Source organism: Geotrypetes seraphini, chromosome 8 (genome assembly GCF_902459505.1).
Source record: "Geotrypetes seraphini chromosome 8, aGeoSer1.1, whole genome shotgun sequence".
Taxonomy (NCBI): Eukaryota; Metazoa; Chordata; class Amphibia; order Gymnophiona; family Dermophiidae; genus Geotrypetes; species Geotrypetes seraphini.
Genome location: NC_047091.1, coordinates 11655812 through 11673952, shown reverse-complemented (window position 1 = coordinate 11673952; position 18141 = coordinate 11655812). Strand labels below are relative to the sequence as shown.

General features: G+C 39.5%; 1 protein-coding gene across 16 annotated transcripts in view; it reads left to right on the top strand.

Moving 5' to 3' along the window:
• Positions 1 to 18141, top strand: part of PUM1 (pumilio RNA binding family member 1) — a 235689-nt gene that overhangs the window by 59035 nt on the left and 158513 nt on the right. For all 16 annotated transcript variants that reach the window (XM_033955218.1, XM_033955226.1, XM_033955225.1 and 13 more), the window contains one exon: positions 6516 to 6624. In XM_033955218.1, coding sequence (XP_033811109.1) covers positions 6516 to 6624 — 109 coding nt within the window. The remainder of the gene's footprint in view (positions 1 to 6515; positions 6625 to 18141) is intronic.

The window sequence follows — 18141 nt, the reverse complement described above, 5'->3', positions numbered from 1 at the left end:
CTTACACGTTAAATGGTGAGACCTTAGTTAGGACCATGGAAGAACGGGATTTAGGAGTAATCATTAGTGATGACATGAAAATTGCCAATCAAGTGGAAAAGGCTTCCTCCAAGGCAAGGCAAATGATGGGTTGTATCTGTAGAGGTTTTATCAGCAGGATGCCAGAGGTCATAATGCCACTGTACAGGTCCATGGTGAGACCTCATTTGGAATATTGTGTTCAATTCTGGAGACCACATTACCGGAAAGATGTGCTGAGAATTGAGTCAGTTCAACGGATGGCCACCAGGATGGTCTCGGGGCTCAAGGATCTTCCGTATGAAGTAAGGCTGAATAAATTGCAGCTGTACTCACTTGAAGAACGAAGAGAGAGAGGGGACATGATTGAGACATTTAAATATATCACGGGTCGTATCGAGGTGGAAGAGGATATCTTCCGTCTTCTAGGACCTTCATCCACCAGAGGGCATCCGCTGAAAATCAGGGGAGGGAAATTTCATGGTGACTCCAGAAAGTATTTCTTCACTGAGAGGGTGGTCGATCATTGGAATGAACTCTCACGGCAGGTGATTGAGGCCAACAGCGTGGCAGATTTCAAAAATAAATGGGATATTCATGTGGGATCTCTAATGAGGTAAGGGCAGGGGGTGGTGAGCAAAATCAATGAGAAGGGTCACTTGAGTGGGCAGACTTGGTGGGCTTTGGCCCTTTTCTGCCGTCATTTTTCTATGATTCTAGACCTCAAAGCAGTCAATGCTTCGTGACTGCCTCTCTTCCGCATGGAGACAGTACGCTTGGATCGCCTTGGTGGCTCTGGGGGAATTTCTACTCCCTGGATACTACGTCTATGAAAAGAAAAGAAAGCAATAGCTTTATAAAGAAATTAAAGTATTACTCAAAAGCTCTTTCTATCTTGTCTTTTTCAGGGAGGGACAGGAGAGTTTTTCATTCATTCATTCCTTAATAAAAGTAAATTGTGGGCAAGGGTGATTTTTATCTAGACCAAAGCTTCCCCCCTCCCCCCTGTGGATTTTCTATAGCTCAATATTGGAGCACTGTTAAAAGGCCCCTAAACTTGACAACCCACTGACATGCTCTCAAAATGCATAGTTTTTACAATTGAAGACTCTGCTTCCTCCAAAATAGAGTGTACATAACCATCAAGAGTTGCTTTTAGCTGAATGTTGTTTTTTTTTCTTGTACCTGCTATAGTAGAATCTCAGTTATCCGGAACCCTTGAGGATTGGTGGATGTCAGATAACTATAGTTTCTGGTTATTTGAGAGTCAATGTAAAAATACCTTATTTTCCTCTCCATAAGATGCACTTTTTTCCCCAAAAAAGTGGGTGGAAATAAGGGTGCGTCTTATGCATTGAATATCACGTGCCCCTCTCCTCCCCCCGATACCTTTATGTAATCCTGGCAGTCCAGCACTGCATCCGCAGGCTCCCCTGCTGGATGGCTGCCCGAGTCCCCATCTGCCGCGGCAGTGAAAGGCAGGCACGAGCCCCAAGCGCGCCTGCCTGGTCCTGCGCCGCCACCTAAATGATGCCGTTTATTCTTGATTCATGGGAGCTGACTGTACCATTCAAGTGGCGGTGCAGAACCAGGCAGGTGCGCTTGTGGCTTGTGCCTGCCTTTCACTTCCGCGGCAGATGGGAGAGCCTGCCGATGCAGTGCTGGACCAAGCCGATGGCACCATTCGGGCGGTGGCGCGGGACCAGGCAGGCTCGCTCAGGGCTTGCGCCTGCCTCTCACTGCCACGACAGATGGGGACTCGGGCAGCCATCCACCAGGGGAGGCTGCCGATGCAGCGCTGGACTGCCAGGATTGCAGAAAGGTACCGGGGGAGGGGTTAGGGGGGGTGTCCTGTAGAGAGGTACCGGGGAAGGGGGCCCTCTTGCTGAAATTACAATAAATAATCACTAATTTAAATTTACAACAAATGTACAGCTGAGGCAAGAGGCCTTGTGCTGGACATGTGAATTGCTTTAAAAAAATTAAAAAAGAGGAAATAGAGGACAATCTCGCGGAGACAGGGGTGTGACAAGATGGCGGCGGTGTGAGAGTCACAGCGAAGCGGAGCAGGAAGAATCTGGAATGATTGCAGGCGCCTTTTCTTTTACCTGAAAATCTTTTCCTGACGTTCAGATGCCGCCGAAGAAGAAAGGGGTGATAAGGGCCGTTCCCTCGCCGGCCCTTTCTTCGACACCCATCCAGCAAACCATTCAGCAAACCGTTGACCGCTTCTTTGCGGCTCAGACGACAGCAACCTGAGTTCCCGGAGGAAGTGACCCGGCTTTGGGGGAAGGCGGTGGAGAGCTTTTCCCCCTTTCGGGGATTGAAATATCTTTATCCCCTCCAGATCCATCTACCCCCGTGTGTCCAGCTACTGCCGGGGTTCAGCTGCGGGAGAACCATGACCCCGGAAGGGAACCTATGGGGCTGTCCGGTGAGGGTGCTGAACCTGAACCAGCAAGCGCAGGAAAGCTGAAGGAACTAACATCTACACCAACACCAACGGAGGCTTCCTTGGGAGATATTTGGTTGCTTCTACAGCGTATGGAGGCTTCTATGGTTAAAAATAATGAGGAGGTGACAAACATTAACTTTAAGATTGATACTTTAACTAAAACCATTGACTCAGTTAAACTGGATTTCTCAAGCCAAAACAAACAGATACAGGAAGATATACAGCAGCTTCAAATGTTTAAAACAGCAATAATTAAAGATAATTCCTCTATACACAGAAAATTAGAGCAATTTGAAAATTATAATAGGAGATTGAATCTTCATATTTTGAATTTCCCAACTTCACCTGGAATTCCGCCTATTGATTTCTTCAAAAGATATTTGATTGAGAACTTGGGAATTTCTTCTGACAATATTCCTCCTTTAAATAAGATTTACTATTTGCCAAATAAAAAGATTCCTCAAAAGAATATGGAGAAAAATAATGGACAAGAGGAACAGATTGACTTTGCTAATGTTACTGCTCTTTTAGAACAAACTTTGAATCCAGATACTGAGAGAACTACGCTTCTAATATCTTTTGTTTTTGAGCAAGATTTAAATATGATCTTAAGATTATATTTTAAAAATTCTCAAAAATTATTTGGAGCACAACCTATCTGGATTTATCCAGATGTTTCCAAAGTGACTCAAGAGTGAAGGAAAGATTTTCTTTCCTTACGTCAAGAAACTCTTAAATTGGGTGCTACGTTCCTATTAGCTTATCCCTGTAAATATTTGGTAAGGTACTTGGGAACCAAATATGTTTTTTTTTTCTTCAGACCATTTAAAGGAGTTCCTAAGAGTTAAAAAGATTACCAAGGACTGATGTAGAATGGAATATAATTAGAAGGTAGCCGTGCCTCACTAAGCCTTTTCCTTTGAAATTAATTCTTTAATTTATGTCTCCAATATTATTTTTATTGTGGTCTAAGGAAGGGATAAAATGTTTTACTCAAATTTGATATATTGTTTTGGTGAAATTTGTTTCTTTCTCTGTATTGCATGGAACAAGATTACTCTTGTGAATTGTAGTTAAAACTTAAATAAAGAATTAAAAAAATAAAAAGAGGAAATAAAAATGTAAAGGTATTAAGAGATGTGCATTTTCTAAAGCTGAGCAGGGAACAGAAAGACTTCCCTGCCTGCCCTGTCCCTACCTGCCTGCCAGCTTACCACCTCATTCTTCCATCCCCCTACCCCCATTTGTAGGTCCAGCATCTTCTTTCCTTCTTTCTTTGTCACTTTCTCTTCCCCCAGCTCCCTCCCTCCCTTACCCAAACAACAGAGCCGGTCCTGACAACCTCCTGCTTCCTTCCCTCCCTTTGTTCCCAAAGCAGCACATCAGGTCCTGACAATCCCCCTCCCTTGGAGAACCTGAGTGCCGCCATTGCATGGACTCTTGTCTCAGGACCATGTTTCATCAACAATAACTAGTCATTCCAAAAGGATGGCTTCAGCTCGCTGAAAATGAAACAAAATCATCTTGGAAATATCCATGTGATGTCAGCATTCAAACATTTGGGTATCCACTTGACTGACAGCTTCTGTGTACCCAGTTGCTCGTGGATTATACACTCAACATTTTCCCTGGATATCTGTAGAGTCTAGAGTAGACAATAGATTTAGCTGATACTTGCCAAAATCAGATCATGGACATGGTCAACAATTTCAGAAGTTGACGCCTCCCAGACTTTGCTGTGTTTTCAGTCTTGAAATCTCCAAGCTTATTTGCACACCATTTCTTTACTGTGGAGCATGATGGGCATTTGTCACTCAGTGTTTGCATCAGTACATTTCATTTGGAGTGTTTTTCTGCAAGAATAGGAACTTTATGATGAATCGGAGTTCCACACTTGAAAATTCTACACTTTCGTTGACATGCTTCAATCAATGATCTGAAACAATATCAAAACATAGCATTACAATTCTGTAAATTGGTACTTTGCAAAATAAAATAACACTCTTTTCAGCTACAATGGCAAAATAGCACTCAGAATTTAAGAAATTTGGTTGGACTGAGAACTTTTCAGCGCCCCATCATGATGTTACTGGAAAAAGACAGTTTCTCTATTTCCGTTGGCTGGTAGGAAGGGGATACAATGCAATAGGCAGGATGGTGCAGCCAGACTAAAGGAAAGGAAATAACCAAGTATGCTGACCTATTTGAAACATTGAATGTTGGGTGTGTTTTTTGAGAAAACTTGCTGATTAGGGCTTCCTTTGTCCAGGCATGGGACATGATGGAGAGATCTTACAGAAATGGATCCTCAATTAGAATGAGTTTTATCCAAACCAGTCACTAGATCTATGCTACCTGAGGGAAAGGAATTAAACTTTTCTTATAGATATAGATAGATTCTTATTGAATAAGATTTCTGCTTTTAAAAAAGCAGGAATCTGTAATTATTTTTTTTCTGCTTTTAGCTCACTAGATGAGTATTCCTCAAATATGTTGTGTTCATGGTATCTGTAATGATTGTGTGTGTGTGTGTGTGTGTGTGTGTGTGAATGCTGATCTCTCATAAGCATATTCATTGTGAATCTCATGAAAATCTCACTGGCTAGTAGCCATTCTAGACAGCTTTGGGAAACAAGTTTTAGATCACCATTTACTTCTAAATCCCTGCCTAAATATTTTTAGGAAATTTCAGCTGCAAATAAGGCACTTCTTTGGGCCTGTCCTTAACTATTCACAAAGCTGCTCGAGTTCATATTAAACTGTAGTGCATATTTCTAGCCAAATGTTTAGTTCATCACTGACCAAGCTGATAAGTTATCCAACAAAAGTTTTCAGCCAGGATCCAAAGGAAGATGGGGTTACATGGACATGTGTGCAATTTAAGACTATGTGGAACAATTATTGTATGTGTGTGGTTTTTTTAATATGTGTTCTAACAGATTGATTGATCTGCACAGAAAAAATAAAAGCAAATTTTCCTTATCTTTGCTAAACCAGTCCACACCAAGGATGTCCCAAGAGACCGCAGCCATTGGTGTTCACTGGTCTGGCAGGACTCATGGAAAGTAAATTAACAGATATAAATACATTTCACCTTTGGATGTATAACAAAAATATACAGTGGAACCTTGGTTTACGAGCATAATTCGTTCCAGAAGCATGCTCGTAAACCAAATTTGCTCGTACATCAAAGTGAGTTTCTCCATAGGAAGTAAGGGAAACTCGCTTGATTGGTTCCCACCCCACCCCCCCTGAGGCCACTGGTTCTGCTCCCCTGCCCCCCCCCCCTTACCTGCAAACTGGCATCCCCGCCCAAACAGTAACCGTACAGGACATGCCTGTGCCGGTGAACAAAGATCCTTCCTCTTGCCTGGGCCTTGAGCATCTGTGCATGCTCAAGGCCTTCTGGTTCTCGCTCTGTCCGAAATTCTTGGGGGAGGGGGGGAGCGATGCTCGCAAATCGAGTCAACGCTCGGTTTGTGAGTTACGATTTGCGAGAATGTTTTGCTCATCTTGCAAAACACTCGCAAACCGAGGTTTGAATGTAGTTAGTTTGAGTCCTGATTGAAATGGTTGCATTTGAGTATGAGACTGATAAATCAGTCTTCTGAGGTACCACATTCATTTAGTAATATATACATCCTTTTCTCATATTTGAAAATTGTGTAGAGGTAAATTGCGTATCTTTACTAAACATTATTGTAACACTGTGGGATGAAATGCAGCATAAATGTTACTTGGTAGTCTCTTTGATCAACTCACTGTTTGTATCATTGATTGTGTATGGTGAGGTTGGTTAAAACTGGGTTGTTGTCCTAAGCTTATTCTTTGAATTTTGGAGGCTGCTTTCTAAGGTAGTAGGACTGCTGCTGGTGAGGAAGAGATCTCATTAAAAAAGCTAAAGTCAGGAAGTATTAAGTGATATCAGTAACTTGGTGCGCTTAACAGATAGCTCTATACTCATCTGCCCATTCAATATAATAGAAGACTAACATTTCTCAGGTAAGTAAATCTCTCTCTTTTTTTTGTTTCCTTTTTGCAGCAACTTTTGCCAGGTAAAAAGTTTTGGGAATCGGATGACTCGAGCAAAGACGGACCAAAAGGGATATTTCTGGGTGACCAGTGGCGGGAAACTGCTTGGGGGTCATCAGGTACTTTAAATCTTATGTTAGATGCTGAAACACCTTCTTTTTAACAGATGGTTTCGATTAGAAATTTATAAACTAGTTTTAACAGTTCACATAGAATAAAAGCTAGAGAAACTTCTTAATCTCTTCCTATTCCTCCAAGATCTTAATCCCATGATCCTCCTTTCTTTGCCTTTCTCTTCAGCTGCTCTATCTTCACTATGCTGTGACAACTGCTTATGGAATAATATATTTGGAAATTAAGTATACAGAAAAAAATCACACATGGTGCTTTATGGTAATTTATACCTAATTACTTTTGTAGCACCTCAACGAGTAAATTTGTTCTTGCACAAGCAGGCAGCATATTCTCACAAATGGGTGACATCATCCACAGAGCCCCGGTATGGACAGAGAAAAGTGCAGTATCACTTTAAGCTTTAGCAAGCACCGCACCAGCTCGCAAGGTTGTCAGTTTTTCGTTTTCCGCGCAGTGAAGACATATCTCTTGTTTCTCTATCGAGTTGCCTTCCTGCTTATATTTTTAATAAACGTTTTCAAGTTCTTCTCTCTATACTTTTCTTTTGAAAAATAAGTAAAGTAGAAATGTAAAAAAAAAAAAAAAAAAATAAAGTATGGACTTTCTTCAAACTTCATTTGAAGTTCAACAGCCTTCACTATTCCATCCTTACTTCTGCGGTGATCATAGATGGATTTTCAGCCTTATTTCTACTCTATCCCAGCTCGCCCTCTTTGACTGTATCTGACTCCAGGGCTATAGATTGCCAGAAGATAAATGCTATTGATTAACGTTTTTCTTCTTTTGTTTCTTTCTTTTGACGTATAGGTCTGGAGTCGGACTTCCAGTGACAGGATTTGCCGGTACTAGTAGACATCAATACCTCCATCTACCTGCATCGGTGGCATATTAACATCGACTCAAGTTGATTCTTGCCTTTCTGTACCGAAGTTTATTCCATACCTGCATTGGTGGCATATTAATATTGACTCCAGTTGATGCATGCCTTTCTGTACCAATGTTTTAACCACGTCAACACAGATGCATTGCAGTGGATACTGCCCTGCCATTTAAGCATTGAGTCCATTTGATGCATGGCTTTCTGGGTGGTATAGGTTGTCATTTCTGAAGCACATCGCCTTTTCAGGCACTTATTCTTCGACGCCTGTGACACTTGATGTTACATGATTATGGTGCCTCCTCTTTTATTGCTGAACATCAGTGCAGGTTGTTGGTTGAAGTACAGAGCCGCCTCTTTTTACATCGATTTGCATCTGTACTGATCCATGCTAAGCATAGCATATTCAACAACGGTACTTTCTCCAGGTTCTTACATCATAGCATCAATATTATTGAATCTGTATGTGGTATTGCCTTGCATGTAGTAGTTTTTCTTCAATACTATGTCTCCTCCTATACAGGTTATGTCTCTTCTTAGGCGTACATTATCTTTGAAGTCTTCTACCCCTTGACACCCTGCGATGCCATTGCTACTAGCTCAGACTCGAGTATCAGTGCAGGATATTCCTATGGTACCATTGATACCCTCTCAGTCTTGGGTATCGGTGCGGGACATAGATTCCAGTGTCGATGACTTTATGCACTGGACAGAGCGTTAATTGGAGGGGTACCGAAGACATCTGTTCAATTTCAGCTTCTATTCTTCAAGTCATCGTTGCCGTTCATCTTCAGAGCGTTATTTGTTTCCCAGTTTAAGAAAGGACTTTTCAATATTAACCCACCTCTCCAACCGCCTTCAGTGGTTTGGGATATTAATGTTGTTCTCATCAGTCTAATGAAGTCTCCATTTGAGCCAATGTTTTGTACTCATCTTAACTATCTTACTTGGAAAGTGGTATTTTTCATCTCCATCACTTCTGCATCTTATGTGAGTGATCTCAAGTTTAATTTCCAGCAGTTTTGTACTTATCTTCCTATGGACTCTGCAGTGCAAACTCGCATGAGAATGGAAATTTATGTTAATCACATTTGGTATTGCTGTTATCTTGGAGCATTGGTATAGGTCCAGAAGAAGACTCAATCATGCAAAGACTAGTGGGGGAATCTAACATGGGCGTAGAGCCTGTTCAGTTAGATTCCTTACCATGATTTTAAACAACTGCCTGATTTTCTGTTTTTTCCTTTGACCAGGATTTACCAACATCGATCCACATTGAAACTACCTTTCCATACTGCATCAGGAATCCACCATGGGGGTAGAACCTGTGTGTGGTTTTATTTCCAATTGTCTGTAGGCAAACATGCAAAGACAAATGGTGGCATCTAACATGGGTGTGGAGTCTGTAAGTTAGATTACTTACCATGTTAAAAAAAAAAACCAAGAAACAAACAGTAAGCAGACAAGCAGTGTTTACTTTTGTACTTCTGCATTATCAATGTACATTCTCTATATTAACCATTGACGCGGCATGGGTCTCTTCTTTATCTTCTAAGCTGGATTAGCCAAGTTTTTATTTCTACTATACCATCAATGTTCATACATTTTTCAGGAGGCTCATAAATTTGTTCAGAAATATTTTTCCCACATTATTTGCAACATTCCATCTCCTTTTTTTATTCTAAAGGAATCCAGAGGTTTGGGAATGGCTGTAGGAGAGGAGGAGGCCACTACATCCTTTTTATGATGTTTTTCCTTTTACTCTAGCATCTCTTAGAATCATTGGATATGGTTTCAATACTGAAATCAAGAAGTATCTTTGTCACAGATCCTTGGTTTTTGTATCGATCTTCATTTAGTGCGTTAATGTTTCCACCTATTACACTTCTCTGCAGAATGCTGAGATCTCGTATACCATGGTTTACATGTTGTGACCTCTAAACTACTCCTCGGTCACCTCCTTTTTACCTCTTACCAATGGTATATTTGTTCCTGCTAACATAATACGGTCACATCTTTGTAAGACTTATTCCTCTTTTGAAATTTCTCATGCAAAGACTTGAAACTCCTCCATGGTGGTGCCAAAAGCCTGTACTTTTGATTCACCATTGGAATCTTTAAGTTACCTGGAGGTCAAAAAAAAAATTTTTCTTGGTTGCTGACCGTATGTAGCCTTCTTCTACAAACATTTCTTAATGGTCTTGCATAGCTATTTTACTTTTTGATTTTACTAAGATAAGAAGAGTTCATGACTACTGCGGAGGGGCAGACTGGTTGGTTGGTTGACTTTTTCTGCCATTATGCTTCTATATTTCTGTAGGAAAGGTCGTAGTGTGCTTTTCTTCCTACTCATATTTCCTTCAATGGGCTTGAGTGCGGGAACTGTTCTAGCCCATTTTCTCTGGATTGTACTTCTCAAAATCCACACACAGGTTTTTATTCTGAGTCTCTGTTGGTTCTTGCTGGTCCTCTAGTATTAGCTTCAGACCAGCAATTTTATTTCTCCTCATTTGTTTTTCTCCATTGTGTACTTCTCTTTGCAGCATTGCATTTTTTTCCTCAAAAAGATGAAACATTGAGGTTTTTTCCTCATGAGAATACATTGAGGTTACCATTCTGCTGTTGGTGACCTTTTTCTAAGAAGATTCTATTCAGCACCTTAACTCTGCAGACACACTCAACTCTACGGTATCTTCTTACCTTCAGTTGATGCCACTGGCTCAGGAGTAAATTACTCAATTTTTTTTTTTGAGGGGTACTGCATGGCTAAGCTCAGGTTACCCATGTTTCCTCTTCAATATTTTTTTTTTAATTGATATTTCAAACTTTATAATGTATACAATTGAAAAATCAGAAAAACTATATGAAAATGCATTATTATTATCAGAATTATTACATTTAACAATTTTTATCCCCTTCTTATCCTAATTATAAAACAATAAAAATGTATATTATACTATCAATATTGTAAAAAAAAAATAAAAAATTTACTCTTCCAAATAAATAGTCCACCCCCCAACCCACCCTGGAAGTGCAAAGGAATCTAACAAAAAAAAAAAAAAGAATCACATTTTAATTATAATGTAACAAAATTAGTTAATGGACCCCATACCCCATTAAAGGATTTGCTAATCCCTAAACGTTTTGCCAATATCTTTTCATATATATATGTTGCATATACAGTTGTCCACCAAAAACTAAAATTAATCCTATCATGATGTTTCCAATTAGATGTGATCATTTGAACCCCTATTCCTGTTAAAATCATGAAAAGGCGACTTATTTTTACCCAAAGTGGGTTTAACATAAAGAATCGTTCCAGATATTATTGCTTCATATGTCAAAGGAATAGAAGTTTGAAGAATATTATTAATTTGCCCCCAGATCATAGAAACATAGAAGATGACGGCAGAAAAGGGCTACAGCCCATCAAGTCTGCCCACTCTGCTTACCCACCCCCTGTCTATGCCCTAATGACCCAATTTTCTTATCTTGACCCTCGTAGGGATCCCACATGGGTATCCCATTTATTCTTAAAGTCTGGCACGCTGTCTGCCTCGATCACCTGCACTGGAAGCTTGTTCCAATGATCAACCACTCTCTCTGTGAAGAAATACTTTCTCGTGTCGCCATGTCGACTTCCAGAAGCCAAGTATCAATGGACAAAAAAACAAAAGATGATCCAAAGTCCCTATATCAATATGACAATGCCAACGTCTATTAGATTTAGAACTATCTACTTTGTTTAACCGAACTGGGGTCCAAAAAATCCTATGTAATAAAAACAACCACGTTTGTCTCATAGATGCTGACATTGTACATTTTAATCGCCAAGTCCAAATTCGTGGCCAACGAGAAACAGAAATATACTGTTTTATCTCGATACTCCAAATGTCTCTAAGACTATTTTTTGGTTTTTTATTTAAAAATCCAGAAATCAATTTATACCACTAGGCAGCCTGATGCCCTATTAAATCTGTTTGGTAGCAAAGGATTTGCAAGCTGAAATAAGTTTTTAAATTTTTCCATTCAGGAAACCCAGTCTGAATAACCTGCTTCAACTGTATGCACCTATATTGTTGAGTCTTCGAAATACCAAATGAATGCTGTAGTTGTGAAAACTCAAGCAGATTACCATTAGAAATAAGATCTAAAGTCCTAATATTTGCCTGCAACCAATTCTTCCAAGCGATCCCAACACCGCCTATTTGAATCTTGGAGTTTAACCATAAGGACTGTAAAGAAGAATTCATTATTGGAACCTCTGTTAATTTATAAATAAATTTAATTGTTTTCCAAGTATCCAATAAAATTATGTTGTCCTTAGCATATTTATGAAATCTGATACTTAGTATATGTGGAAGTCTCATAGGGGACACCAATTTCCGTTCCAAATATAACCAATCTGGTTGATGATCTATAAGCTCAGGGAGGATCTAATGCATACCTTGACGCAATATATAGGCTTGATGGTACCTATAAAAGTTTGGATAATTTACCCCACCCTCCACAATTGGTTTTTGCAACGATACTAAAGCAATTCTTGTTTTTTTCCCAAGCCAAACAAATTTTGTCAGAATATTATTTAATTTTTTGTAAAAGGACTCTTGAAAATAAACTGGTAACATACTCATTTGGTAACAAACCACAGGTAAAATCATCATCTTTACTGTTTGAATTCTCTCCCACCAGGATAAATACAAAGGATTCCATTGCTCACACAATTCTGTAACCTTTAGCAATAAGGATTTTTCATTTACCTTCATTGTTTCTTCCAACGTACTTTTTATCCAGATTCCTAAATATTTTATTCCATCTTTCTTCCAACTAAACTGAAACGAATCAAATAAACCTTTTACACAATGTACATTTAGTGGAAGAACTTCTGATTTATTCCAATTTATTTTATAACCCGAGAATTTTCCAAATCTATCAATCAAATCCAGCAAATGTGGAATAGTTGATTCAGGATTTCTCAAATGAATCAATATATCATCTGCATATGCAGAAATTTTATATTCCCAACCTGCATAAGGAATACCCTCTATCTCCTTTGATTGTTGAATAGCTAAAAGTAGAGGTTCCAAAACAATATCAAATAACAAAGAAGATAATGGACAACCCTGTCTAACTCCCCTTTGTAAGATGAACCTTTCTGAAAAAGTATTATTTATATATAATCTAGTGGAGGGGGAGCTATACAGGGATTGAATCATTTGTATGAATCGAGAACTAAAACCAAACCAATCCATTGCCTGATACATGAAAGTCCATTCTACCCGATCAAATGCCTTATCTGCATCTAAGGATACAGAGAAAGCCAGACCTTCATATCCTTTGTTAAATGTAAAATATGAAAAGCTAATCTGGTATTATTTGAAGAATGTCTTTGAGCAACAAATCCTGTTTGATGCATACCAATAATATAAGGGAGAGCCTTATTCAAACGTAAAGCCAATATCTTAGCTAACAATTTCCCATCAACATTAATCAAAGAAATAGGCCTATAGTTTGAAACCAACATAGGATCTTTGTTTGGCTTTGGCAAAACTATTGTTAAAGCTTCTGCCATAGTATCTGAAATACAACCTTTATTTAGTCGAAACTGATATAATTTAAAAAGATGGGGTAACAAGATAGTTTGAAAAGAATTAAAAAACTACCGTATATCCATCACTTCCTGGAGCGGTTCCAACTCTTAAGGGACTTTAAAGCGTTCTGAATTTCTTTTTGTGTTATAGGTGCTTCAAGATTTTCTTTCATATGATCAGGAACTTTAGGCCCATCAATCAACTTTAAAAATTCAAAACCATCTTTCTCTTTATTAGAATAATGCTCAGAAGAATACAAGCTTTCATAAAATATCAAAAATTGTTGTAAGATATTTTTAATTTGAGATTGAATTATTCCATTATCATCTGAAATAGCCATTATATTAACTTTTCTTTTTTTTGCTTTTAAATAATTAGCTGGTAATCTTCCCGCCTTATTTGAGGTTCCATAATACAAAGCCTTATAGCCAATTGTGAAGAAATCTCATTGTATCTAAATTTTAGCAAAGTCTGAAAAATATTTTGTTCCCATTTTTCCTTTAATTTCCAATTCTCTAATATTTTGTTCTAAAATTAAAAAAATCTTTATTTAGTTGTTTCCTCTTCAATATTAAAGTGAGAGGGTACAGGAGTTCAATAGCACAAGTTTATTACTTTGATTTTCCTGTCATCTTCATAGATACTTACGTTTCATGTGGCATTTATATTAAGGACCACATCTATCCTAGCTCATTCTCCGTTCCTTATTTTACTAGGGTAACATTTTATATATTTTGATTACTCAGTTTTTAATGAGCCATTACCAGAGGTCAGTAGGTTTAAAAGTTTAACTACTTTCCTTCTACACATACGCTTTAATGGGCTCAGGCTCCCTTTTTTTCATGGTGTTCTGTCCTTACTAAGCTCCTCTTGAGACTTAAACCCCCCCCCAAAACCAGCACTCAAAACTACTTAACCAACTTTGGGTTTTTACAGGGATATTACACAAGTCCACTCTCACTTTCCTTGTCAAATCTTTAAGGGGTTTCATCTTACTGGCATATTGTTTTGATAGTATGCTTCCCCTTGCTGTTTTTACTGAAATTCTCATTTTAAGGCTTATTACGTTACTTTTTCAGCCTTCGTGAGATCTTGCAGAATAATAATAGTACAAATATTTTTATCAGTCTGTTTTTCTTCTCAGTAAACCACTGTCATTCTGATTTTATGTTCCAAAGGATCGACTTCTCTGAAGATTCTTTTCAAGAAAATCCTGCTTTTATTTGATTACAAAATTATTTTCCCTTTTCATTTGTAGCTACTCTAGGATAGGACTGATTTCAACTGTTCGTTGGGTTGGCTGCATTAGCCAATAGTCTCATTTGGTTCTTGAATCTTTTTGGCGTAACCATCACAAATATTTAGATTCAACTGACCTCTAGGAGGTCGTTTATTATCTTTCAACCTCCATGCTTATAGGTTTTATCGGATTTTTCCAATTTGCCCATTAGGTTCCTTCCCTTGCCTTGGGCAATCTTACATCACACATTAGGTCTAAGTTTATGAGGCAACTCACGTTTTTCTAAGTTCTTTGAACCCAACTCTCCTTTCATCCCTTTTAATTCGAGCTAGGGAGTCCCATTTGTGAGAATATGCTGCCTGCTTGTCTAAGGATAAAGCACAGTTACCTACCATTATCCTGGGACAGCAGGCAGATAGTCTCACAACCCTCCCACCGCCCTTATTTTACTTCTTCGCTTGGCATCAAACTGACAACCTTGCAAGCTAACGTCGGGCGGAAAGGCACTCGTTCATGTGTGGTGCGGGCAGTCTAAAAAGCTTGCTAAAGCAGTGATACTATACTTTTCACTGTCCTTACGGGGGTCCGTGGATGAGGTACCCATTTGTGAGAATATGCGCTTGCTGTCCCAGGATAACACCTGTTACGGTAAGTAACTGGTTTTTTTTTTTGCAAATAATTGTTCTGTTTAATTTTCTTTACTTTTCATCCAGGTATACTTGCACGCCCCACCCACCAGCAGATGGAGGTAGAGAAGCTGAATTTTAGTAGCATCACCAGTATAAGAGCTGGTGCATTCTGAACCTTTCAGTATTTCTGTATGTCTAGAAGATGGTGCATGTTTTCTTCTGGTAGATTTGACTCAGAGGTGCACAGACCACAGCTTCTGTCCTTTTGGCCAGTGTTAGCTTCTAGTTTTCAGTTCATGGACCTTACTGTAGCTGAGCTCATAGGAATCTGGTCCTCGGTAGCCCTAAGCCTTATCCCATAGGATTTTGGTGAGACTTGCTGAAAATGGCCCACAGGGCCCTTACTATTGTGAGTTAGTCTTACTCTTGTTTTTTTTCTCACATCCTACCTGCCCCTCCCTCAACAGATCCCTGCAGACAAAAAGAAAAGATGGGGAGGGGTTATTTTCTTTAATCTTAGGTAGGGAAATAAAGTTCATGTCTCTTGGGGGACGGGGGGTGCTTTGTATTGGTAGAGCAGTCTATTCCTTGGTGGCGTGAGTCAGGGAGTAGGGGCAGAATAGTACTCTGGAAACAGAGAAGATTAATTCACCTCTAGGTCATGGGAACCTGTCCTGTGCCAGGAGTTTATTTTATTTGATACACTACAAGTATAAAAAAAATTTAAACGGTTTACAATAAAAAGCAGGAGCAGGGCCAGAGATGCTTTTTATTCTGGGGTTACTAAGAAAGACAGCACCATCTGCCCCATTCTGGACTTGAAGGATAGAAAGTTCTGGAGACCTTGTTGTCAGTGATTGAGTCAGTCAGGCTGGGGAAGTTTCTCATTTCACTGGATCTAGGATCCAGTTTATCTATGTGTTGTAATTACTGATTCTGGACGTGTGATGCGCTACGAAGTTTGCTTGCAAACCCGACAGATCAATCACTCAGTGTGGTGCAGGGGTGTCGGTGACACGGGGGAGCCAGACCTGGTGGGGACATGGTGCGGGGGTATTTGGCCAAGCAGGAGGGAGTAGGCATCCCTCCTGCCATTTTCACTGCTGTGGTGGTGGTGGGGGTCGCGGTGCCTGTTCATGGTACTACGTATCCAAATTGAAAAAAAATTCAGGCAGACCTGTCTACTGACAGGTCTGCACCAGTTGGCTATTTCGGGTCGGTAGAAGCGATCACAATTTTATGTGAGATATTAGGGCATTGATCGTTGGGCTAGTTTGCATTGGATTTTAATATTAATAGAGTAATTTACATGGCTGGATCGAAGAATAAGCAATCGCTTGGAGAAACACACAGCCAGTAGTTTTGTGCATCGGATCAGGAAATCCAATCGATTGCAAAACCAGTCAAACCAGTTTAGTTATGATTGGTAGACAATCGGTAAGTTTAATGCATCCCCTAGTAAGTTAGCAGTAGAAGCATCCTATATTTTTTGGTAGAAGGCAATCCTAGATTGTATAGACATTCCAGTTGAGCTCAGGCAGCATCTGAACCCAGGGCATCTGCAGAGTGGCAAATTGGTTGTTGCTGTATCCCTTTGTGAAACAGTGCAAGATTGATATTCTTGCCAGAGATGACAATGTCTTTAGAGATGTGTTACAGGGAGCCTTGTCAGCTTTTTACATCCTGTTGGTCTGGACTGGTCTAGCAGGATAAAAAGGGAAGTGAAATTTATTCTTACCTGATGATTTCCTTTCCTTGATCCCTTCTAGAGCAGTCTAGAGCCTGCCCTGGAAGACTACTATATTTTCTTGTGTTCTACTTGCTCACTCTGGTTTGAGCTTGTATTTACAAGAAACATTATTCAAGGAAAACTTTCTGCAATAGTTCCCTTGCTGGTTTCAAAGTTTAGTCCATTGTGTCCACACGATGTTTTACTTTGGTAGTTGCGTACTGAAAGGTTCCAGGCTGCACCAGCCCTTATACCAGTGATGTCCCTGGAAGAACTCCTGTTGGTAGGGGGATACAATCCATTTGGACTGATCTAGCATGAATTGCGGAAAATAAATTATGAAATTTTTAAGTTCTACTTGGGACCTTTCAAAAAGGGTCAAAGAATGTGTACATATGCTGTACAGCATTATTAGTAAGTATTAATCAGTGGGTCCCCTTATTCTACCTCCCTCATTTATTTTGGCAGTTTATTTAGAACTTTGTCAATGAAAAAATTTTATTATCAAGCTGTGACATACAAGAGAAGAATGTCAGACATCCCACAAAGGAACTATAAAAGCAATTTAAACAGTAGTGTGTAACCTTCTGTTTTCTTAAGTAATTTAATGCATGCTGAGACAGACCTTTTTAAATACAATATTTAACTGTATATATTTTCACATACTATATAAAGCAGTGGTCTCAAACTCATGGCCCACAGGCCGCAAGTGGCCCGCCAGGTACTATTTTGAGGCCCTCAGTATGTTATCATTGTTCTGGAACCGTTGCCCTCCTCACTGCTGTAACTTCACGCAAGCGCTTTCCTGCATCTGTACGCGATTGTGAGGTGGAGTGGAGAGGACAATCGCATACAGACGCAGGAAAGCGCTTGCGTGAGATTACAGCAGTGAGGCGGGCAACGTTTCCAAGGCAACGGTTTCCGAGGCGCCGATTTTGCGAATGTTTTGCTCGTCTTGCAAAACACTCGCAAACTGGTGCACTCGTAAACCGAGGTACCACTGTATTTTCAGTTGGTAGTAAATCTGGGGGTACTATTCAAAAGATTTGTCTTGAGTATTTCTGGGGAGTTAAGGGGACAAATCTTGGTTTAGGATCATTTATCCCCCCCTCCCACATACACACTTACTGTTTAATTTTGTTTAATCAGCTGATTGTCTGAGTAACAGTTGGGATATTCAGGAGCATGACTTTATTAAGCTGGATAGTGCTGTTTGGTTTAATATAACCAGTTAATTTGATTTACATGAATAACTGGTTCCAAGGTTAACCAGATAAATTTTCTCTGGTTCATACATTCAGCAGCCTGATTTAATTTGATGAGTCCACCAAATATTCAATTAAAATTAACTAGATAACTTATCTGGTTGAGTTTGTCTGCTGAGTTTTAGACTTACCCTAAGAATCAAATTTGCTATTGAATCCAGAAAACTCAA